The sequence below is a fragment of the Mugil cephalus genome, chromosome 20 (assembly GCF_022458985.1).
Source record: "Mugil cephalus isolate CIBA_MC_2020 chromosome 20, CIBA_Mcephalus_1.1, whole genome shotgun sequence".
Lineage (NCBI taxonomy): Eukaryota > Metazoa > Chordata > Actinopteri > Mugiliformes > Mugilidae > Mugil > Mugil cephalus.
In genome coordinates this window covers 4,235,067-4,257,684 of record NC_061789.1, presented here as the reverse complement: position 1 = coordinate 4,257,684, position 22,618 = coordinate 4,235,067, and the positions used below count along the sequence as shown (strand labels likewise).

The following is a 22,618-nucleotide window of genomic DNA, read 5'->3' as shown; positions in this document are numbered from 1 at the left end:
AGTAGCCAATCAGAGTTCTCGGAGTCTGCGTCCGTATATTCGCGCTGCTCCTTTAAGACCAGTCCTCTGCATCGTTTTTATTTTTTCTCTCGGCCTCATACAAGGAGCTCTTTAAGCCCTGGTACCGACACACAGAGCAGGCATTCATAGCTACTCGGGCGACGCGAGCGAGGGGGCTGGGGAGCGAGCGTCACTTTGGAAACTCGACGGATTCTCGTGCTAAACCGGCGACCTCCTTTTCTCATTACTGAAGTAAGACGCTTAGCATCTCCTTTTCCTCTCTGCTGCTGGCGGCCGCTCTGACTCTGCGATCTTTTGGTTGTTTCTTCTCGTCGAAACCTCAGAGTTAGAAATGTAATTGTGCATTTGTTGTTGTTTACTTACTGGATTCATGAGATGCTGGTTTTTGGTCTGAATTTGTTCATTCTGGAACTTTTTATTTTTTTCCTGCGTAAAACCATCTGATAATGGAGTTGTCACAAACTTTAGAACAGTTTCAATGTGATGCTTTAATAATGCATGTTTTTAGTGATATCTGATAATGTGCTGGTGCAACAACCGATCCAGTTTTAAACAGATCAGTGAGTTAATTATTGTTTATTTGCTTTTTCTCGATACAAATTTTAAAATTCAATCTTTTCCCAACTCAACTGAGTCACAAAACAGTTATTAAGGAAAGAAAATTGCGCACACTTCTTTAAAAATCGGAGTTAGAAGCTGCATGAGACTAAAAAAACAAAACAAAACAAAAAACACAAAACTACTTGTGCACTTTATCTCATTAAATCCTCCGCTTTGTCCCGTATTCGCAGTTAAACTGGAGCACTGTGGCCTGGCCGCAGCCCGAACTGAAGAAACAACAACAAAACAAAGTTTCGAACAAGCAAATTAAGGCCAACTTATTGGCAAGTGGGGCGGTGATAATGAGTTCACATGGGTGAAATTCATTAGGCCGCACAGCGCAGTAAACGCGCTCTCAAATATAAATTAATAACCCGCATTATCTAAAAAGGGTGTGTCGGAAACAATTAGGCTGCATACTATCAGACGATAAATCTGAGTTTTTCCTGTCATTTACGCGCTTTTTATTTTGTTGTTGTTGATGTGAAAAAGAGAAACCCTGATTTCTAATTAATGCGGTCATTAAATGAAACTATCCCCCACCCAGTTAAGCGGTTCTCTATCACTGCGCTTTTTTTCGTGAGGATAAAATAAGTAGAAACACAAGCAGAGCGAGCAGTAAGACATAAGTAAGTCGGTGCCAATTTACGCACGGTGTTTTACGCACCTTTTCCAGACCTGATGGCAGCCTGTGGAGCGGCCTCGCAGACCAGGTGGCAAACGGATGTCAAAAATACGCCCCAGACAGATGGCAAGGCTTCACCCCGACGTCCACTCAGATGTTAATTAAAAGCTGCTTTTTTCCCCTTTTTCTTTTTAGAAACAAATTTATTCGAGAGACACATGAGACGCAATCTGTAATTTGATCCGAGTTTGTTTTGGTTAAAAAAAAAGTGCTCAGGTTCCTAAATAATAAAGTAACAGCCCAAATCCAAACATAATAATTGGAGATTTTTCATTTTTTTTCAGAAGTTTTACTACTAAATGTATGTGAAAAGCGAAGCCTGTGAGTTGACCCGGGTGTTAAGTGGGTGTGTTCCCTCTCTTAACCCCACAGGCTGTTAAGATTTGACAGCTTTGCAGAATGTCGCCACATCCCTTAATTTCCCTGCAACGCGATCCCGGAGCAGAAAACAAGCCAGCGGGCTGTGCGTCGCTGCTTCTCAGGAAACCCGCTGATTTTTAACGCGTAAAAGTCGAAGGCAGGGTGTTGATTTAATGGATGAAAAAAAAGAAAAAAGCGGACAGGTTTCGCCACCGGCCCACAGACGTGCCCCTGTTCCACAAACAGACTGTGTCCAATTCACACACGCGTGTACAGAAAGAAAACGGCCGGGGGTTTATGTTTCCAGCGCCAGGTCGTGTTTATCCAAGAGTATAAATTCAAGGTCTGTGCTGCTGCGGCCGCCTATATCTTCCCAACACTCCCTCTCCGGGGAGCTTGTAATAACTGCAAAACCTTGAACAGTAGCTTGTTAGGGGAGGGGGGCGAGGTCTGGGCCTGCACAGAGGCGCTGCGTTAAGACCCCTGCTTATGGTCTGGAGGCGATTTCATTGAGAAAATCCTCATTTTAGGTCTTAATTATTGTGCTGGAAGGAAAGAAATTGCGCAACGTGAAGAACAGTCCTTCCCCGTGGTCAAGTCAAAACTCGCCAACATTTATCCAAATAAAAATGAACCAGACCGCAGCTCCATGAAACGGACCTCTGACTGTCCTCCTCTGCCGTTTCAGGTCCTTGCTGTTGGATTTCACCCGCGGGACGCACGGAGGAGAGAGAAAAGGGGGAGTGAGAGCGGGTGAGTTTGGCGCAGGCAGTTGTGCAACAGCAGGTAAACTGGGGTCCAAGGTGCGCACTGAGCCGCCTATGATACCAACTACACGGATGGAAAGAACTTTAATGTGGAACCCTCACAGAGTTTTGCAACGGAGGCTGAGAGTAGAGACGGACTGGCAGTTTATATTGTAACTTGGAGGAGGCCAGAGAGACAGTGCAGTCAGTGAAGGGATTCTCAGGAACAGGAGCCCAACGCGTAGAGCCGAGAATTTAGGATCAGACTTTACGTCCTCTGCGCGCCCCGGAGTTCCCGCAAGAACGAAGATGTCCAGAGAGGAGCAGAGCTTTTCGGAGGTCGAGCTCAGTCCGGGGATGTCGGACGACAGCCGCTCCCTCTCCCCGGGCCATTCCTCCGGTGCCGCCGGAGGCGGGGACTCTCCTCTCCACCAGCACCAGCACCCGCAGCTCGCGGGCCTGGACGACGTGTCCGCGGGCTGCTCGTCCGTGAAGTCCGAGGACGAGGACGAGCGCTTCCCCGCGGGGATCCGGGAGGCGGTGAGCCAGGTGCTCAACTGCTACGACTGGACCCTGGTGCCCATGCCCGTGCGCGTGAACAGCGGGAGCAAGCACAAGCCCCACGTGAAGAGGCCCATGAACGCCTTCATGGTGTGGGCGCAGGCGGCGCGGAGGAAGCTGGCCGACCAGCACCCGCACCTGCACAACGCGGAGCTCAGCAAGACCCTGGGGAAGCTGTGGAGGTGAGGAGGCCGCTCCACGCGGGGGGTTTGGGTTATGAGCTCGCGACATTAATTGCACATCACAGTAAACGCACAGATGTAGACATCAGGGGGGCTACAACACATTTAAGGTGGAGACAAACCAGGAGTGGCTCAAGCAAAACTTTTCTTTTTTGACTAAACTGAATATTTATTGAAACAATCAGCTCTGTAGAGTCTATGTGTGGGTCAAAGGTCAGGTTCAAGTATCATTTATTTTTTGAATGAAAGTCAGAACGTGCACATCTGTTGATTTGACTTGGATCAAATGATCTTTACCAACTTGTTTTCCAAGTTTCCGTCGCATCTTTCCAATTTTCTCTAAATGTATTTATATGGATTTTAAATGACCCCAGTTAAAGGCCTCTCTCAGTTTAATAAGTGCGTCACAGGACGTTTGCTACGTTTACAAGGATTTTTATGATACACAAGTAATCGCTTGCGTTTCTGAACCCTCTGATTAATTCTTTTTTATCTCAAATCGCTTTAGTTCCGCCTCATGTCGTGATTTCGTTAACCGGAACGCAGACGGGGCCTTTAATGTACACGAGACAACGCTGCCATTTATAAAAAAAACCCGTTTACAATAAAATACGTGTGCAGGAACCTTCATGGAGATTGTGCCTCGGTCTGCGTCGTTGCCCACTTTTGGCCACAGCTCAACAGTTGAGGCAGCATGTGCCGTGGTCACATGCTCCTGAATCCGGGGCTAATTTCATCCACCGGTGATTTCCTGGCAACGTGGGCTCTTAAAAATGTCTTTTTTTTTTACAAGTTCATACATAAAAGTACAATCGTTTGACTCTTTAAGTTGGAAGAAAAGCGAGATTTATACGTTAAAGTATCACGTTTAAGTGAACGTTTCTGACCAGACTCTGAACTCGCTGCTGGCTCAGCTCATCCTCCCGTCGTTGCTGCTTTCTCCAGCAGAACACCAGCTCCTGTAAAGGTCAGAGAGGTTAAATTCGTTGACCCCTTAAGGATCTCGGTATAATTAGATAAAGACTTGACCTCTGCGCTCAGTCGGGATTAGTTAATTGTCCCAGAAGCACGATGAGCGGGCGGAGGCTGAAGGGGGTCGGTTGTTTCTCATGGTATTCCTGCCAGCGGTGGTAATAGTAGGAGCCTGAGTCCCGTGTTCCCAGGCAGGAAGCAACTTTGGTTATCTCATTACTGTCCAATTAGATGCAGCTGTGCACATGTAGCCAATGAATCTACCTGGGGCAACTGCAGACCCCAACCACCACCACCACCACCAAGACTAAGCATATTATCGACATATTGGTGCTGAGTCTAACTAAAACTCCCTTTAATAAAGCACTTAAGACGTTTCCACACCCTTACTAAACTAACCAGCCTCTCAAATCCTTCCACTCCAAGGCTCCTTAACGAGAGCGACAAGCGGCCCTTCATCGAGGAGGCCGAGAGGCTGAGGAAGCAGCACAAGAAGGACTACCCCGACTACAAGTACCAGCCTCGACGCCGCAAGAACGGAAAGCCCGGCTCCGGGTCGGGGAGCGAGGCCGACGGACATCTGGAGGGCGACGCCACCCACAGCCAGTCCCACTACAAGGGCCTCCACCTGGATGTGGCCCTCAGCGGGGCGGCCGGGTCCCCTCTGGCCGATGGGCACCACCCTCATGCTGCAGGTGGGCTGCAGCCTTCCTTCAAATCACTAACCTACACGTCGTTAGATCTCTGTTTCTTTTGTGACTGTTTGAGTCTGTGTCTTCACAGGACAGAGCCACAGCCCCCCTACACCTCCAACCACCCCCAAGACGGAGCCCCAGTCTGGGAAGGCAGGCGACGCCAAGAGGGAGGCTGCTGGAAACGGCGCCCGTGGCACAATGGGAGCGGAGGGAAGCTCGGGCGCTCCGGGATCTGGGAAACCTCACATCGACTTTGGTAACGTGGACATCGGTGAGATGAGCCACGAGGTCATGGCCAACATGGAGCCTTTTGACGTCAACGAGTTTGACCAGTACCTCCCGCCCAACGGGCACCCGGTTGTTGGGCAGAGCGCCGGGGCAGGTGGTGCGGCCACGGCTTCTCCAGCCTCGCCCTACACCTACGGCATCTCCTCGGCTCTGGCAGCAGCCAGCGGACATACGGCAGCCTGGCTCTCCAAGCAGCAGCAGCAGCAGCAGCAGCAGCAACAACAGCAACAGCAGCACAGCTCCCCTCTGGGCTCAGACCCGTCCAAGGCCCAGATCAAGAGCGAGGCTGGAGGGGCTGCGGGACACTACGCCGAAGCGGTCTCAGCAGGTTCCCACGTCACCTACACCCCCCTAAGCCTTCCTCATTACAGCTCTGCCTTCCCCTCCCTGGCCTCAAGGGCGCAGTTTGCAGAATACGCCGACCACCAGCCCTCGGGGTCGTACTACGCCCACTCCGGCCAGGCCTCGGGGTTGTACTCCGCCTTCTCTTACATGGGACCTTCCCAAAGGCCCCTGTACACCGCCATCACCGACCCGGTCAACGTGACGCAGTCGCACAGCCCCACGCACTGGGAGCAGCCCGTCTACACAACGCTGTCGCGGCCGTGACGCACAACGAGGCCAGAAGGCGCCGGTGCAGTTTCAGCCCCCGACGTCAGGCCAAAGGAGAAGAGGCAGCATCACTGGTGAAGGCGGTCTGGTCTGGTCTGGTCTGGGGGGGTTTGGGGCAGGCACTGGGAGAGTCAGGAGAAGAGAAACTCTGTTCTGCTCTTGACCTGATGCAAAAAAAACAAAACAAAACAAAACAAAACAAACAAAAAAAAACGCTGTCGGAGCCCAAGGACGAGCTCGGAGTGTGGCGCCTTTGAAGAGTGGGTGATTGTTGCAGGGCACACGGCGTAAAGTAGTCAGAGTCTATTACCATGGTGACAACAGCAAAGCAAAGCCTCTGGTTTTGCTTCAAACAGGTGGTAGGGGACCGTGCCCCTGTATCAGAGCAGGCACACTGTAGTCCACCCCCCCCCCCCCCCCCCCCCCCCACTTCCTAGAGGCCATCAGCGGAGTCGGCACAAACATGGACACAGTGAGAATTTCTATCCTGTTTCATGAAGCATGTGAGGGAGCCAAATACATACCATGTTTAAGGGGTGCCTTAAGTCTCAGGCAAGAACGGCCTTTTATCAAACATATGTTAGCTTTGTATATTTTTTAGAAGAAATGACAGGTTTTTTTTTCAGAGCCACATTTGTCCCTAATTAATTCAGATTATCGCGCTGTGTTTCGCTTAAACTATTCAACAAAAAGGCATGGACGAAAACCGCCATAAACCCATGCTAAGGTGTTGTTAATAATATCTGAACATAGTTTAAACAAATGTACTTGAAGTGTATACATAAATATATGTATAGTAGAGGATTAGGGCCATTGGAAAAAAAATCTTTGACGGGGTGCAACTTTTTTCCACAATTCCTGATAATTACTGAGTTGATGTTTCTAGAATTCTGTCTTGATCCCTCTTCAAATTCTTCAAATTTTTGACTGTTCTTTTCAAAAATCTGACTTTTTTGCAGATTTTTTTCAAATTCCTTGGTAAATTCTCAACTTTACCAACAAAATGTGACTTTTGTGACCAAAATTCAGGTTTTTTTTTGTTTTTCAAATTCATGAATTCTGACATTTTCATTGAATATTCACAACTTTTCTGTCTCAAATTCTTACACTCTGAAGTCTTTATTTATTTATTTTGTTTAAATACCAACTTTTTTACTCAAAATTCATATTTAGTTTTTACTTGAACCATTTTTTTCCCCCAAATTGTGAATTTATTTTTGGCTTTTATCAAAAAATACACTTTTTTCCAGAATTTAATTTTTTCCCTCAAACTCTGAACTTATTTCTGAATTCTTTTTTTTTTTTCCTCAAATTTTGTATTTAATTCTTGAATTCCTACCTTTTTTCCCTCTCAAAATTCAGTTTTTTTTTCATAGGATTCATTTTTTCCTTTAAAATTCCGAATTCTAAATTGTCAACTTCACCACCAAATTGTGACTTTTGTTTTTACCACGATTCAGATTTATTTTTTCCAACTTACTGAATTCCTGAATATTCCTGACTTTTATTTCACAAATTCTGAATTTACTTTTGAATTTTTGACTTTTATCAAAGAAATATTTTTATTTCTAAAAAACTGGATTTATTCCTGAATTCCAACTTTTACCTTTGAAATTATGAAATTTTCCCCCCAAATTTGTGATTTTTTTCGTAAAAAATTAGCGATATTTCATAAATTTTGAATTCCTTACTGTTTTCTTCTCAAAATTCTGATTTTCTTTCTCAGAATTCATTTTTTTCTTTCAGATTTCTGAAAAAAAATGAAAGGCCTATTGATTTTAATTCTTCCAACAAATTCTGAATTCTAAATAAAAAATAATAACCCCACCAAAAAGTTTATTTTTCTACAGTGGGCCTAATCCATTTTTGTTGTAAAATGACCAAAGTTTTGAGACCAAAACTTTACTTTGTACAGAAGAAACTGACTTTATAGACGTTTCTCCCAACGCGACACTCTAAACTACCTTTTGATTTGTTTATTCTGTAGCTAGTTTAGTTAGTTTTCCTCTTCGTGGCGACTCGTTTATTGTGAGTTTACTTTAAAAAAAAAAGTGTTTGTGTCTTAAGTTACTTTTGATGAGTTTTGACGTATTTGTGACAAACGCTCACAAAGAAAAACATTTCTATTTATACTCTTCATAGGAAGTTGCTGACTGTAACACACCCGCCATTATCATCTCCACTGAAAGTCTGCACCACTGCCTTTTTGCCTTTTGCTTGTGCGTAATGAACAGTATTCAGTGTGACGTCAGATTATTGACTGTAGTTTGGGAGATGCCAATACTGAGAAACAGCTGCCAGAGATTTAACCTGATATTAAATATATAAAATGTGCCTTGTCTTTAACAACACGCGTCACTAACACAGGGAACAGAGACACAGCAGCCGCCATCTTGTTTGTTGTCATTCACACTTTTTAAACTAATGTATTTTTTAAACGTTTTATCTCCATACTAATTTTTACGCATCTTATTCTCCATTCGGATAGGTAAGAAAAAAAAATCTCTTTTAATATGCACCACTGGAAGCTTATTTAACCATTTACCTCCAGCACAAGGGTTTCCTTGTACGTCCCCGTTGCTATATATGTGTGAAATATACGTGTATGAATTTTCTTATTTATATTTGCGTGCACTGTCTCCGCTCTGAAGAAGTTAAGCCTCGACTATCGACGCCGTTTTTTTTTTTTAGTGTTTCCTCTCTTGTGTGACCGGCGCCGAGCAGAGCACGGCCACTTCTCCAGTAACAGCAGGAGCGAAAGCCTAAACATGTGATGGTGACTAATGATCTTTTTACTCTCACTTGAAATAAAGCTCTTTTTATTTCTGCTTTAGCACGTGTCCGCCTCTTAACGCAGCGTTTTCAAACTTATTTTCAACAAACCGTGCAACAACAACAACATAAAAAAGGAAAAAAAACACGTCCTTGCAGCATTTAATGATGCTATTTACTCCCAGCTGACCGGGGGAAACTGTAGCTTGTGGCTGATTACTCTCCCACCACGACTTGAACTAATCTAGCCTCCGGTTGGTGGAGGGGGGGTGGGGGGGTACGATTGGTTATGCAGGCCTTTACACATATTTCAGGTTTCTTATACCGTGCATTCTCCTTCGGTGTGTGTTTGTGTGTGTTGTGGGTTAAGCCTGACTCCTAATTCCCTCCCTTTAATCGGCTGTGTGATACTTTGGAAAGACAAAGGGGTCCATTGAAGGGGATCTGACCGGGAGGGGAGGGGGGGAGAGGGGAGGGGGGGCGAATGAGGGGAGCCTTACCCATAACTGCCTGGCCTGTAGCTTCACCGGGGACACAAAAGGGACGCTCAACCCCTGCACATGCACCGATCGGCCACAACATTAAAACCACCTGACAGGAAGAGAAAACGACACCGTAGAACCCGCCTAGACCAGACCAAACCAGACCAGACCAGACCCCCTCCACGTCCACTAAACTGATCAAATACCCTCCCCTTAACCCATAGGACCTAAAACTAACATCATTCTGTTCCACATCCCAACAGGACGCCCTAAGAAGGGCCAGGTGTCTGTTTCGGAGGCCTACACAATATTAGGAAGGTGGTCATAATGTTATGCCAGATCGGTGTACATCCTCCCCAATGTGTCCCATGAAAAAAAAAATAGATTAAAAGTTTAAAAGAAAGCAGATGTTTGGTTAAAATGTAACTTTATATTTGTTGGTCGATCCATTAATTCTGATCTGATCTTCTGCAATTTAAGAAGCAATAATCTTCAAAATCAGAGCGTTGGGAACTTTTTTCTTTCTTTTTTTTTTTTTTGCAAGGCTTTGCATTAATTAAAACACAGGCCGGGCTGTGCATTAGGACGCAGCAGACGAGCGGTTAGTTAGTAAGAGGCTCTGAGCTCAGCGTGAAGCGACTCGGCTCACAGATAATCCAATCGGGGTGATCCAGTGAGCAGAATAAATTCTGAATAATCAAATGCCATTTGTTCCAGGTGCCGTGTAATCTCGGGATTAACGGGGGGGAAACAACAGGTGAACGAGAAAAGAGACAAAAACAAAATAAATAAATAAATAAAATAAAAATGAGACTCTGAGTTGCTTCAGTGAGGAGGCAGGAGGGACGGTGGTTTATGACCCGACCGTGGTTCGGTGTCACATGGGCTCCGGGAGGATCCAGCGTCGCCCCGAGGCGCCGTCTCCCTCCGTGAAAAGACAGATTAAAGCGTTTTAAAGATGCCAGCACCGACTAGTCTGCATAGCTCCACCGTCACTTTTGTTCCCAGCTGCACTTCTTTTTCTGGAAATGTCACGCACATTGTCCATGCGCACACTCTGAGCACGTAATCCACTGATTCTTTCACCAGAGCATCATCATCATCATCATCATCCAGCTTTAAAAAGCTCCTAATCCCTTCTTTCTCACAGACTCTCACCCCCTCCCCTCCCCTCCCTCCTCCTCCTCACCCCCTCCTCCTCCTCTATCTTCCACCAGCACGCACCGAGCCATCTTCTTTCTGCCTGAGCAACAAACCATTTCCACCAAACAATACAGCGACTGTTCGGCCGCTTTGTGCGTACGTGTTCGCATGGGGGAGGGAGATAGGAGGCGGGGGAGGAGAGGAGGGAGGGAAGGAGGGAGGGAGGGAGGCGAGCAGAGAGCATCACTACTGTCACAATACTTACTCCACCATCAGCATCTTTTTTTTTTTATGTGAGAACAGAAAACATCAGGTGCATCCAAAAAAAAAAATAAAAATAAATAAATAGTTGTTGCACCATTCACCGATCAGCCATTACATTATGACCGGGTCAAGAAAATATCACAGGTCGTCTGGTTGTCAGTGGGTGAGATGAATAAGACATGGACACACCTGCAGCTGGAGTGATTCAAATTGGAGTGATTCAAATTCAGATTTCTGGAAGAAAAAGGTTTATTCTGATTCTGACAGAAGCAGGAAGTAAAGTCATGAATGGTTACGGAGTCTGTGCTTCTTTATCCAGCGGAGGACGTGGTACCAGGATGCAAGGAAAACAGACAAAGTAGAAAGGGTTTAGACGACTTTTTAGTTCTTGTGAGGTGGTTCCTGGTCTGTAGTGGTCTGAAGTGACCACTACACTGTTCTCCAACGGCCTCCACAGTCACCAGATCTCAGTCCAATATTTCACCTTTGGGATGAGGTGGAACGGGAGATTCTCATCATAGATGTGATCAAATATCAGCTGTGTGATGCTGTCATGTCAACATGGACCAAAGTCTCTGAGGAATGTTTCCAACACCTTGTTGAAAGTCTGACACCAGGAATTAAGGCGGTTCTGAAGGGAAAAGGGTCAAACCTTTCACTAGCAAGGTGAACCTAATAGTACCTTTAATGGAACAAAATTAAATCTAACATAACTGGAGTTGCTTCGTTTCATCTTTGAGCTTCATTTTCCTTTAGTCCAACGGCTTCAACTCACTTTAAATCCGTTTTAAGAACATACGTCCTTCACCCCAGTGCTGGAAAATATTTATCGATGCATTTTGTTGTAGAAAGTGTTTTTTTTTTCACACTTTCACACTCGTGTCGTGTAAGAAACGCATTTTAGAAACTCTAATTTATACAAAATGGTTTATTTATAACAATAAAACAGTTCTTTCACTTCTCTACAAAAGCAACAAAAAAGGAACATTTATAACAGGATCATCTCGTAAAAACACTTAACCGAAGTTACTACCCCCCCTTGTGGCCGCGAGTGAGAATGCAGCTGTTTTTAATGAGGACTGATGAATGTGAATGAATTCTACTTCACGCACGGGGCTTTCGACTTGCACCAGTCTTTGATTTTGTGGGTTTATGTTTGAAGGGATCACACCTGAAATCTTCGATCTTGAACAGGAAGCCGATGAACGGTTCACGGTTCGGGCTCCTTCCTACAGACCGGACCGGACCAGACGTTTAGTCGGTTATGATGAGCTCGTCGCAGCCCCAGTCCTCATAACTCCCATCAGGAAGGTACCTGCGGATGATGATCGGGATCTTTCTGCTCCTGTTGGACGGTATAAAAATAATATATATTAAATATCAACCAAAAAAATAGAGGGAGGAAGCAAAGATGAGAAGTCAAAAAATCACTTACTTAAGTTCCTTCATGGCGATTTGCAAAGGGTCCGTCTCTCCCTCTAACTCCACCATGACTGGAGCGCACATCCTGTTGGAGACAAGTCAGAGGGTCAAGTGTCGCTGGAGGCTCTTTATTAAAGTTATTAAAGTCATCAGAGACATTAGAGCGGAGGTAAAGACAGGAGAGGACGTTGACGTAAGAGGCCGGACAAGATAAAACCTCAGTCTGGCTTTTAGTTGTGGATAAACTAGTGAGTTATTAAGGATGTTCAAGTTTAAAAAGTGATCTGATCTTAAGAAGTTATATATGAAGTTATAAATGAGATAAACTAAAAACATCCCTGTAGCATCTAAACTTCTTCTTCTTCTGTTTTTGTTTCGGTTGTCTGCATCAAAGCTAAAAAACAACAAAACAACAACAACAACAACAAATCTCCTCATGATTGTGATTTATTCTCGATGGATAAAAGTTTATATCTTCTAGAAACTTTATTGATCAGTGTCTTCCATGTACATATAATTATGTTTCAGGTCATTAAGACAGAAAACACCATATCCCACATAGATTCACAATATTCTGGAAGATTTGTCTGTATAACTTGTTGTTGTACGACTTGTTTTTTTCCTTCTTGTTGTCGTTGAATTGTTTAAATATAAACTGTGTTATAAGACTATGTAGCCTGGGCCCAGTAATGTGCAGAAAAAAAGGGAATGTGTCTGAAAACAAAATTATTGTTTATGGGCGACTAATAGAAAGTTCCTGCAGATCTGGTTTTCGAGTGTTTTGTACTTAAACTGATATTTTCAATCCTGATTCATCTGACTCAATGTTCCAGGTGGCGTTTTTACGGTAACAACGTAACTATTCAGGTCACACAGTGTAAAGATGGAACATTATGGGATTTGTACATATTTCCTTATGACTCTGGAGTCAAAATGTGGAACAATTTTCCGCTGTGCAGCATCTCGATATTTAATATTTAATATTATTATAGAGGAACAACTGGGAACACAGGTTCACTTAGGTTTGTACATAATGTTACATATATTTCTGATATTTTTTTTTACATTGATGCGTTTATTCTTACTATAATTGTCTACTTTGTTTTGAACACTGTCAGACTTTGAGAAGGAGCAGCTGTAACGAAAAGTAATTTCCTCCTGGGATCAATAAACTGATTCTGATTCCAGTTTGAAATATCAAACGTTGTGAAAAAGAAATACGCACCTTTGACAAATACGATAGAACAAAGCGTATGTACGACTAAATAAAACGAAGGAGGACACTATTGTCATGAGGGTTAAAGTAAAATCTTGTTCCTAGGTCCTGCTCTTACTAATTATCACTGTTACAGATGATCCAGAGTCCAGATGTAACATTAATTGTATATGGTGCTAAGTCCCTTGCACTATTCATCACCTTTCCAACTGGTTTATTCTATGTCACTTATTTTAACTGAGTCTTGTGCTGTTGTTCTGCTCTGAAACCATTAATCGCTCCGCAGGAACATATTTTTCTTCTGAATCTGAATTAAAAGTGATCAAAATCCCACCATCCTCAAACACTCACGCGATCTGCAGAGCTCGTGTCCCCAGGACTCTGGCTCTCTCATATTTGGTCATGTACGGTGTTGTGATCCTCTTCTGGTTCGCCTGCTGTCCCTCTCCAGCCGGAAGGATCTGCACATTCTCCTGATCCTCCTGCAAAGCGAACAAGTTTGGATCAAATCATCTTTAAAAAAAATAATGATAATAATAATATCAGCAGCTAAACTTCTGCGTCATTTCTAACACCAAACTCACATCTTCCACGTTTTCCAGATCATCTAATCCTTCATCCTCTTCCGCATCGTCGAAATCTCCATCATCGAAGCTGTGAAGTTGACAGAAAATAGAAACATAAAACAACACATCAGCAGGCAGCTAACTGGCTAAAAGCTAACTAGCTCAACATTTAGCTCGTTATTTCCTTAAACGTTTTTTTTAAAAGTGTTGCTACTTACTTGTCTTCGTTATCGGACATGTCTTAGTTTATTTATGTCTTTTATTAATCCCAACAAAGATTATTATTAATATTTTTTGGTCAGGTTCTCTGTCTCTTATCAACATGGAACCGCATGAACGGAGCGAACTTTTAACTTCCGGTAACTCGGTGCGTTGGATAAAATACTCCGGGTGCTCAATAGGAACCTTTGTTTTTCTTTCCACTTCACTGGTTAACCCTTCACAGGGAACTCATTGAAATACGTGGAATTCAAAATAAATTACAACCCCAGCGTGTTAATATTATTGTAGCATCTCTCAAGAGATATTTTTACCTTTGTTTTTCTTTTTATTCCTCTGTTTATTCTTTCAACACAGCAGAAAGAGAAACTGTTTTAAAACCAGAGGAATTTCATTTGTTTGCTTTGTTGTGGTGTTTCATTTTGAGTAACTATTTCCCCTAAAAGTCTAAATGATTTGGGTCAGAACAGAATACTCAAATATATATCGGATGCATTTAATGCATTTTACTTCATCTGGAAGGTGGACATTAAAAACATTTTTAAGCATTTTTAAAGGTGAGAAAACTCTCTGAATGACAAACTAATAAACCACAAATCATGATGATGTTTCACAAAAATATGTAGAATTATTATTATTGCATCCTACATTTGGGTCGTCACTCAACTTGAATAGAAGTTTTAAAGAAAAGTTTTGGACTAACACCTTAAAAAATAAATCTGAAGTAGCCATTTAATTATAAACTGTACAAATTTTTCCTCACAAACAAACAATGACACATATCAAACAGATATTTATTGCATACTTCAATATCAGCATGTAATAAAAGGGAAAAAATACATTAATATCTGTTCTACACAGCAGATAGTGAAGAGACACAGGAGACAGAACTCACACTGAGTCGTCTGCACAGAGAAAATAAGAAGTAAAAGAAGCATTAAGCCGTATTTAATATGATGAATATGATGTTCGATCCTTCCACCAGCTCCAGTTAAGTTCCTCGTGACACATTGTGCAGAAACTATGGTCCCTTCAGCTGTTTTTGTGCATGGACTCTTTGCTGCTCTCCGCTCTGTGGTTCAGTATTTTAAAAACCTTTGAAGGCTTGAATTTCCCCTTTGACTTCTTCAGCTCCTTGAGTCTTTCTCTCTGGAAGTCTGAGGACAGAACGTAGAGAACGTGTCAGGCAGGAGGTTAAAACTAGAGCGTACACATGTTCACCACAGGCCAAACGTTGGGAAGCAACATCAAATATGTACATAAAGGATCATAGTTTAGTTGGATTGTTATTATTGGAGACATTTTACTATAATTATCAGGTATTTGAGTTTTTATTTTTTAATTGTAACCTCCTCTGGCTTTAACATCATCATATACGAGACATTCCTTCCACAAGAGATATTTTTATGCAGACTCTAAAAAGCCAAAGAGTTAACGTGAATAATGCAAACTGCGATTTGTTTTGTTTTTTTTACGTTTGCACTGAAGTTATGACTCTTGCAAATCTTCCCGAAACTTGAAGTTGCTTCAAAACGTCTGGGCCGTGATCTATGTCAAATAAAAAGTCATTTTTCTGACCTTTGTCTTTGGCCGAACCTTCCCAGAGTTTATCTTCTTCTTTTTCCCTAACAAGAAAAAACACAGTTTATTTCTGCTACATAACGATGGACCCGTGTGTTGAAGGATAAACTGGATCATTTGTGTATGTGTGCTCCTCTTGTTACCTCTGTCTGTCCTGTTCCAAGCTGCTGATGATCTGGTTCCTCTGCTCTATGACTTTGACCAGTTCCTCCATCAGCTGCTGCTCCCGACCTCGATCCTCCGACGTCCACTCGCTCTCTGAAGACGACGTCAAATAAAAGATGACACGTCATTCACAAGTTTCACTGGATGAATATCTGCTGCTTTTCTTTCTGTATTTCTGCTGATAAAATCTGACCGGGTTTATTGAGGAGACACCGGAGCTCGTACTCCACGTCCGCCTGCCTGTCATCTAACTTCTGCTGCTTCGTCCTGGGAAACGACAGCACACGTTTATTTTTTTTATTCTTAGCCGGACAAATAACGCAAGAGATAAAACCTTCGTGTCGTCCACTCACAGATAAACCAGCTCTGTGTCTCTGCGCGACAGAAGGTGGCGCTCATGGACGAGAGAGAACCACTCCATCAGCATCTGCTCTTCCTCTTTATCTGAAATCCAAACAGAAATCAGAACAAATACTGACAACCTTTTTGTTTTTATCTAGAACTAACAGAAAACATTGGACGCACCGTTCTTGCAGTCTCTCAGACTCTTCTCCAGCTCCACTCCCCTTCGCTCCAGCGTCTCCAGATGTTCGTGCAGTTCTCTCATCTGCACCTGCAGCTCGTCCGTGGAGACGCACCGGTCGGTCTGCACCTGCACAGCGGAACATTTGCAATGAACTGTAATGAAAGAGACGACTTTTGCTAAGGTTCAAGATGAACACTGGAGACAAATTGTTCTAAAAAAAAAATATGCTGTTGTTTGCCCTTAGAGAAAATAAGTTAGATGCAGAAAAGAAGTAAGACTTTTTACAAAGTATGGCATCCATTTTTAATTTATAAGGAAAATCTACCAGCAGTGATGCTAGTAGATGCTAGTGATGCTACCCTTTGTCTCTCTCTGCATCTTCAATTACTGCATAAAGTTTATTCATTTATTTATTGATTTATTACTATTATTATTTTATTTATTTATGTATTTTTCCATTTTCTATTGTCATGTCATTGTGAATTTGCTTCATTTTTTATTTATTTCATTCAACTTTGTTCTTGAAAAAGTCAAAAATAAAATGATGAACGCTGTACCCTCCTCTTGACGAGTGGGAAACCGTGACCGGGAGCAGGAGCCCGACTGGATGAGACGTCCTGAAAAGTCTTTGATTTGGTCAGCGCTGGTCTTTGACTTTCTTTGCCGGCCGCCTACAAACGGACAGAAAATAAGACATTAAACCGTGTGAGGGGCCACGTACGTATGTGACATATAACTGTAAGAATAAATCTACATGAAACGATCGTTAGGAAGAAGCTGCAGATAAAAGCCTGATCTGTGGTTGTACCTCACGCTGACACGATGCTGCAGAGTCACGTGGAGTGTGGTCAGATGTCATGGCTGGAACAGAAAGACTCCTGGGAAACATGTAACTCTGATTTGGACTCATCTTGTCTCCAGGAACTTCAGCAGCTTCCTTTCCAGTAAAATTGTCCTCCGAGCGGACGGCTGCCACCGAGGGCTCGGTTTGGTTTGTAGACCTGGGATTTGCAGCCTCGTCCTTCTTCTTCTCCTCCTGCTCCTCCTCCTCCTCCTCAAACGGATTGTTGCGAGGACGCGTTCTGGGCCTGTTCCACGACTGCTGCACTTGGACAAATTTGGATCGGGGAGTAGGTACCGGTGCAGGAGCTGGAGGCAGCTGTGTCCAAGGTCCGGGATGAATGAGGTTCATCCATGGATGGTTGGTTTTCACTTTAGGGCTGGTGCTACAGAAAGAAAAGGGATGTTTTATTTTAAACTGTAACTGTGTCTTTTTTGTTTTGTCTGCCTACGTCTGGTTTTGTAATGATCTATTGTATGTATTTGTTCGTTAAACTTTTCTGGCAGTTTTCAACTTTTAAAGGACCAGTGTGCAGGAATAAGTGACATATAGTGGTGAGGTTGCAGATTGCAAACAAATAAAAATTAAGAACAGGGATGCAACATGGCTTATGCAGATACTAAGAACTCAAACTAAGCAAAACAAACAAACAAGTCTTATTTTCTTGTCGTCTTACACAAATCGAGACATAATTCTGAATATCACTGTATATTTCTGCAAAACATATCTCTAAATCCTCATGGACCTCGAATAAAGTTTTAGTCTTAAGGGAGTAAAGTGAAAAAGAGGACAAGTAAACACGTCTGGAGACACGTTTTATAATTTAGAACAAACAGAGCAGAGAGGAAAGTTAGTGCCTGAGGTGACATTAGTGCAGTTTATCCACTTACATACGCGACGGAGAGGGCGGGGATTTACATTGTTGGGATGAATCGCCTGCAAAGATCAAGATTAGGAAAAACAAAACACACATTTTCATTATTTATTTATATTCTAACAACAATGACAATGACAGTGACAATGACAGCGATGAAACAACATTGTGTAAATTGACCTGCAGCCGTCGAGCTGTTCATGTTCTGGGTTGGTTTGGTTCTGGGTGCAGGAACCGGGCCGACACCGTCTATTTTCCTGGGGGCCGGGACCGGACGAGTGCTTCCTCCCGAACAAGTCGACGAATCATCAGAAGTCTTCGTCACGTCCGGGTGTTCTTCACCAGAGGGTTCAGGTTTATCCTTTTCCGCTTCTTCTGCGTCTTTAACTCGGGGCGGACGAGGACCCGGGGGTCCGACGGACGAGGCCCTGCTCCTCTCCTGACTTTCTGTAGCATCTGTTTCCGGGGTTTTACAAACCAGTCTTTCTTCTGCCTCTGTTTTCTTAGTGTAATGAGGGACGCTGGGGATGGCTAATCCGCTCAGAGAATAAACACCTGCCTGGAACGTGCATCGAGGCCGAATGTCACTGGAACCGATTTTCTGATCGTGGTCGAAGCCCGTACTTTGACTGTCTGTGATATGGAAAGTGCAGGTCAGGGAGCCGGTCTCACTTCCCCCTGTATAAGACTCTGGTAACAGAGTGCTGTGACACAGTCTGCACCTGAAAGACATTAAACACATCATTCAGATCACCAAATATTTAATTATAATCAAAATTATCCCCTGAGTCACATTAGAAACACAATCTTAGATGCAAACTGTCAATCAACGACACGTAGAGACGCAAAAAGAAGCTGTTGCTACCTGAAACAGTTGCGATGGTACACCTTCCCATCAACGAAATGTCTCTGGATCAGGTGGACGGGCTTGAAACACAAGTTGCACACCGTCATGTGCCTCGCGTTGGAAAAGCATTCCCCGGTTCTGGCTTCCATATCCGTCGAGACCTGAAAAGAGAAGAGAAACCGCGGCGCTCGGGAGGATTAGCGGCGGAGATGTGGCAGCAGTTACTGAAAAAGGAAAACGGGTTGTGAGCTTTTTACCTTTGGGGGCTTGAGAGGATCAGAAGTTTCACTGTGCGTGATGTTGTTGAAGACATGTGATGACCACAATCTGGCAGGACCTGCTGCAAAGTCAAGAGAAGACATGCAAATGTAGCGAAACTTGCTAAATGTGGACTTTGAGATTAACAGAAGGGACTTTTAAACAACACAAAAAATGTTTAGTTGAAGCATAAATATGAATAAAAACAACAGCAGAGATGATTAATTTCTCAATATTTTGTCCTCAAAGAAAAATTTTATGTTTTGTTGCGGCAGCAAAGTTGACGATTAGCCACTCGTTGCAGCCGAGGTTTACCTGCTAGCTACACATCTAGTTCCACTCTCTTTTGTGAAAAGGCTTTAAGGAGGCTTATCTTTTTCTTGTCCATGCTACACATTGTACCCCAGCTTTACATTTCTGTTTAAAGCATCTCTGTGTTGGACATTTAGTGGCATCTGGGTCAAGTAAAACCTCTCTGGGTGTGTAAGACATAACATAATAACCTGTGATCGGTAAATTGGAACATGAAAACAAATATATTTACATTTTTAAAAAACCTTTTTTCTTTTGCATCCCATTAGAACATATCACATACATGTATTTTCAAAATGTATAAAACTATTCTGGCGATTTCCAACATTTAAAGGACCCGTGTGTAGGAATTAGTGACATCTAGTGGTGAGTTTGCAGACTGCGTAAAATGGGTAAACAGTTCTTGTTTTCTTGTGATCTTACACAAAGTGAAACATAATTCTGAATTTCTGACTTTCCACTTAGAAATTTTGCATATACAGTAAATGTGCTGGACAAAGGGGGTCAAACTCATTCTGGTTCAGAGGCCACATACTGAACAGCACAATCTGATCTCAAGGGGGCCGGCCCAGTAACACAATAGCATAATAAACTATAAATAATGACAAATGTTTCCCTTTGTCTTAGTGCCAAGAAGTTCATTATGAAATAGTAATGGCATTTAATGAACTACACTATTACAAAACATGTAACGAAGAACATTTTGACATTTCTTGAGAAAAGGAAGTGCAATGTCTGTATAGGTCTAGGTCTCAGTGTTGTGTTGTGTCTACAACTCTTACTAAATCTGCACGAACCCTTAGAATAGCAGTTACTTTTATTATATGCCAAAATAAAAGCTTAAAGAGGAGAAAACCGTGCAACATAAATTAGACTTTCGGAATGAAACATTTTCCAGAGCTGCTGCAGGAGCAGAGCACATTATTCACACCCACTTCACACGTACTTTGAGCTGCTACCGTCAGGGAAAAGGTACAGACGTTTAAAAAGCAGAACCAGCAGAATGATGAACAGCTTCCTCCCACAAGCTGTCAGGCTCTTAAACGGATGACCATTTTTTATTGTGTTCCATTTTTATTACTCTCACCCATTATTTATCATTACCACTTATATTTTATACTTATTTATTATACAGTCACGGCTTAGTGTCTAATTGTTCATGCACTATTTCTGTTTGTGCAACTTAATGACAATAAAGTTTGGTTTGATGTCATTTTTGAACATTTTTTCTTGCACAAATTCGTCCTACAGACGATACACCCTACACCCTCCGGTGGGCCGCTTGTTATGTTTGAACAAACAAATCCAATCCAAGGAGGCTCCACCTCTCAGTGTGCAGGACTAGATCTGCTGCTAATCCAAAAGGCGTTGGGGCAACTGTCCCCAAGAAATTTCAACACCACAAACATCTTGAGACTGGAGGCTCATAGTGACAATGGCTTCGTTAGAGCACCAATCATAGGGCGAGTATCCTAGGCACACAGTCCCTCTCCTGAACGACAGGTAAGTACCAGCGGTTATGTAAATTAGCGGCACCAGTTTCTGGTTAAGCAAGTTTCTGTTGCAAGTGTTTAAACCTCAACCTCCCACTAGTCTCTCTGAACTGAAGAAGCTACTTGGATGAGTTGAAACATCTGCAAGAACTCCTACAAGTCCAGTTGCCCTTTTTTTCAACACCTTTTGGATTATCATTACCTGGATGACTGAGAACCTTGACAGGCATATCTTCTGCTAATGTTCTTGATGCCCTAAAATGAGACAGACCCTCCACCATTAGAGGTCTAGAGGAGTCTTTGACGTAATGCGCGATCAAACGGAAAAGACAGCGGTTATACTCAACGCACCACAAGGCTTCCCGTTGAAGACGTAGTAGTACTGAGAGAGGTAGGTGAGGACGCTCAAGCAGTCGGGCACCTTGGTGGAAACCATGTCCCTCGGGTCCAGGAGTGCAGGGATCCCCAACTTCGTTTCTGCAACTTCGAAAGCCTGCACAGCCAAAACAAAACACGAACAGGCGGGTTTTTCGCTGCGATTTTGTCATGAGAGACATGCAAATGTCCAGAAATGACTCACCAGCTTGTTATTCTGATAAACGTTATCTCTGCTGAGGGAACTGAAATCTCTGGAGCAAAAATGAGAAAACGGAGATGCTGGTGAATTAACTGAAGGACCAACAAACGCACAGTCAGTGGGTAAACTTTCCTCCAGAAACCACACAGACAAGCAGGGTGATTATAGACATGACAGAGGTAAAACAAACCTGGCTGAGAAAAGGTTAAGGAGAGAGATTAAGCAAAGGGCAGATTAGTCCTACACAGAGAGCAGATTAGTCACAATCCAAAAATAAAGTCTGTTTGCAGTGTTAAAAAAGTGCAAAGCACGTAGCAGATCATGTATGTAAGACTATCTGATGATGCGCAACACGTGTCTAGTCTACTTACATCAAGTCAGGTCGGTGTTTGTGGATTATGGCGCAAAAGGCAAGTCCGTCTCTGAACGAGGTTGACATGTTCTTTATCTCCACACCGGCGTAACTGGCGCATGTGGCGCGGCACCACTCCTGCAGGACCTTCGGCGATGCCATCTCTCGGGACGGGACGTGAACATGGCACTTCACAAGTTAGATGCCCAACCGACCTGGGCAGGTTTGTTTGACTTGGCGGAGGAAACAGGAAACGAGCATCAACCCGCCGTGCAAGTCTGCCTCAGCGCAAAACAACCTGCGGGTAAACCTGTAAAGAAGCAGCAGCAGCAGCAACAACAGCAGCAGGAAGGAAGTTGTGTTTACCTTCTTTGTATCGCTGTCTCAGATTAAAAAAAAAAAAAAAAAACTAATGCACACGCGCGCGTAGAGAGACTTTGTTGTGTCGGTGTTTGTGGCCACAGAAGCGCCAGACGGTTCCTCTCACCCACAGAGTATAAATTGTGGTCTAAATACATGCAAATATGCACAGACTCCTGGCTCATCTCATAAAAGAAGCGTTAGATTAAATGAAATCCCGTTACTTCTTGTCCCCCGTGTTGTGCTCCACTGTGCGCAATAGCTGCCGCTGGAGGGAGACGCAGAGCTGCGGCTACTCTATAATTAGGAAGGGAAGGTTTCTGGTTACTGGTTTATTTCTCTTCTGCAGACTCGGACACACGTTTCCTAGTCGCAAGGTTTTGAGTTAACACGATTTTCTAAATGCATTTCTTATATATTTGCTTTAAGTGCAGCCCCAAGCTTCAACTAGAACTAGAACTAGTAAAAACAAAACAAAACAATATATATATATTACGTATTATGTACATACGTGTATATACACACGTACAATTTGTAATCTCAGCAGGATTTTTGGTCTTCATCTGTGTTGCTCACTATTTTAAAGATAGTAAACAAGTTAAGATATACACAGATGCGTAGAAAAA

The 22,618-nt window shown here is 43.3% G+C and overlaps 3 protein-coding genes across 5 annotated transcripts; 1 reads left to right on the top strand and 2 right to left on the bottom strand.

The window, feature by feature from the left end:
- Nucleotides 1-91: 91 nt before the first annotated feature.
- sox10 (SRY-box transcription factor 10) lies at nucleotides 92-5,852 on the top strand. The gene is made up of 4 exons (XM_047572882.1): nucleotides 92-252; nucleotides 2,355-3,155; nucleotides 4,554-4,822; nucleotides 4,911-5,852. Exons 2-4 carry the CDS (start codon nucleotides 2,722-2,724, stop codon nucleotides 5,717-5,719), a joined length of 1,512 nt encoding a protein of 503 aa, XP_047428838.1. The 5' UTR covers nucleotides 92-252; nucleotides 2,355-2,721; the 3' UTR covers nucleotides 5,720-5,852.
- A 5,441-nt stretch (nucleotides 5,853-11,293) lies between these two features.
- On the bottom strand, nucleotides 11,294-13,964 carry polr2f (RNA polymerase II, I and III subunit F). 2 transcript variants are annotated; one of them, XM_047572888.1, is made up of 6 exons: nucleotides 13,806-13,964; nucleotides 13,606-13,675; nucleotides 13,373-13,503; nucleotides 11,819-11,890; nucleotides 11,635-11,728; nucleotides 11,294-11,579 (listed from the first exon to the last, which is right to left on the bottom strand). In XM_047572888.1, the coding sequence occupies exons 1-5, from the start codon at nucleotides 13,823-13,825 to the stop codon at nucleotides 11,638-11,640; spliced, it is 384 nt and encodes a 127-aa protein (XP_047428844.1). In that variant the 5' UTR covers nucleotides 13,826-13,964; the 3' UTR covers nucleotides 11,294-11,579; nucleotides 11,635-11,637. The 2 variants fall into 2 exon arrangements, with proteins under 2 accessions (XP_047428844.1, XP_047428843.1); XM_047572887.1 differs by having other exon boundaries at nucleotides 11,294-11,728.
- A 622-nt stretch (nucleotides 13,965-14,586) lies between these two features.
- LOC124998455 (MICAL-like protein 1) lies at nucleotides 14,587-22,469 on the bottom strand. Of its 2 annotated transcripts, none has more exons than XM_047572875.1 (15): nucleotides 21,652-22,469; nucleotides 21,284-21,332; nucleotides 21,055-21,196; nucleotides 18,898-18,980; nucleotides 18,659-18,801; nucleotides 17,974-18,515; nucleotides 17,810-17,855; nucleotides 16,887-17,304; nucleotides 16,636-16,749; nucleotides 16,078-16,204; nucleotides 15,906-15,996; nucleotides 15,746-15,819; nucleotides 15,531-15,645; nucleotides 15,385-15,431; nucleotides 14,587-14,963 (listed from the first exon to the last, which is right to left on the bottom strand). In XM_047572875.1, exons 1-15 carry the CDS (start codon nucleotides 21,792-21,794, stop codon nucleotides 14,839-14,841), a joined length of 2,259 nt encoding a protein of 752 aa, XP_047428831.1. In that variant the 5' UTR covers nucleotides 21,795-22,469; the 3' UTR covers nucleotides 14,587-14,838. The 2 variants fall into 2 exon arrangements, with proteins under 2 accessions (XP_047428831.1, XP_047428833.1); XM_047572877.1 differs by having other exon boundaries at nucleotides 18,898-18,977.
- Nucleotides 22,470-22,618: the final 149 nt, after the last annotated feature.

What these genes read in the sequence shown, in the direction of transcription:
- sox10 (XM_047572882.1), top strand. Translation starts at nt 2,722, where the DNA reads ATGTCCAGAGAGGAGCAGAGCTTTTCGGAGGTCGAGCTCAGTCCGGGG. An exon ending in ACCCTGGGGAAGCTGTGGAG is followed by an intron (nt 3,156 to 4,553) that starts GTGAGGAGGCCG and finishes TTCCACTCCAAG; the next exon opens with GCTCCTTAACGAGAGCGACA. An exon ending in GCACCACCCTCATGCTGCAG is followed by an intron (nt 4,823 to 4,910) that starts GTGGGCTGCAGC and finishes GTGTCTTCACAG; the next exon opens with GACAGAGCCACAGCCCCCCT.
- polr2f (XM_047572887.1), bottom strand. Translation starts at nt 13,825, where the DNA reads ATGTCCGATAACGAAGACAA. An exon ending in ATCTGGAAAACGTGGAAGAT is followed by an intron (nt 13,504 to 13,605) that starts GTGAGTTTGGTG and finishes TTCGCTTTGCAG; the next exon opens with GAGGATCAGGAGAATGTGCA. An exon ending in ATCGCCATGAAGGAACTTAA is followed by an intron (nt 11,729 to 11,818) that starts GTAAGTGATTTT and finishes ACCGTCCAACAG; the next exon opens with GAGCAGAAAGATCCCGATCA.
- LOC124998455 (XM_047572875.1), bottom strand. Translation starts at nt 21,794, where the DNA reads ATGGCATCGCCGAAGGTCCTGCAGGAGTGGTGCCGCGCCACATGCGCC. An exon ending in TCTGAGAGACTGCAAGAACG is followed by an intron (nt 15,997 to 16,077) that starts GTGCGTCCAATG and finishes TTTGGATTTCAG; the next exon opens with ATAAAGAGGAAGAGCAGATG. An exon ending in AGGTTCGGCCAAAGACAAAG is followed by an intron (nt 14,964 to 15,384) that starts GTCAGAAAAATG and finishes TTCTGTCCTCAG; the next exon opens with ACTTCCAGAGAGAAAGACTC.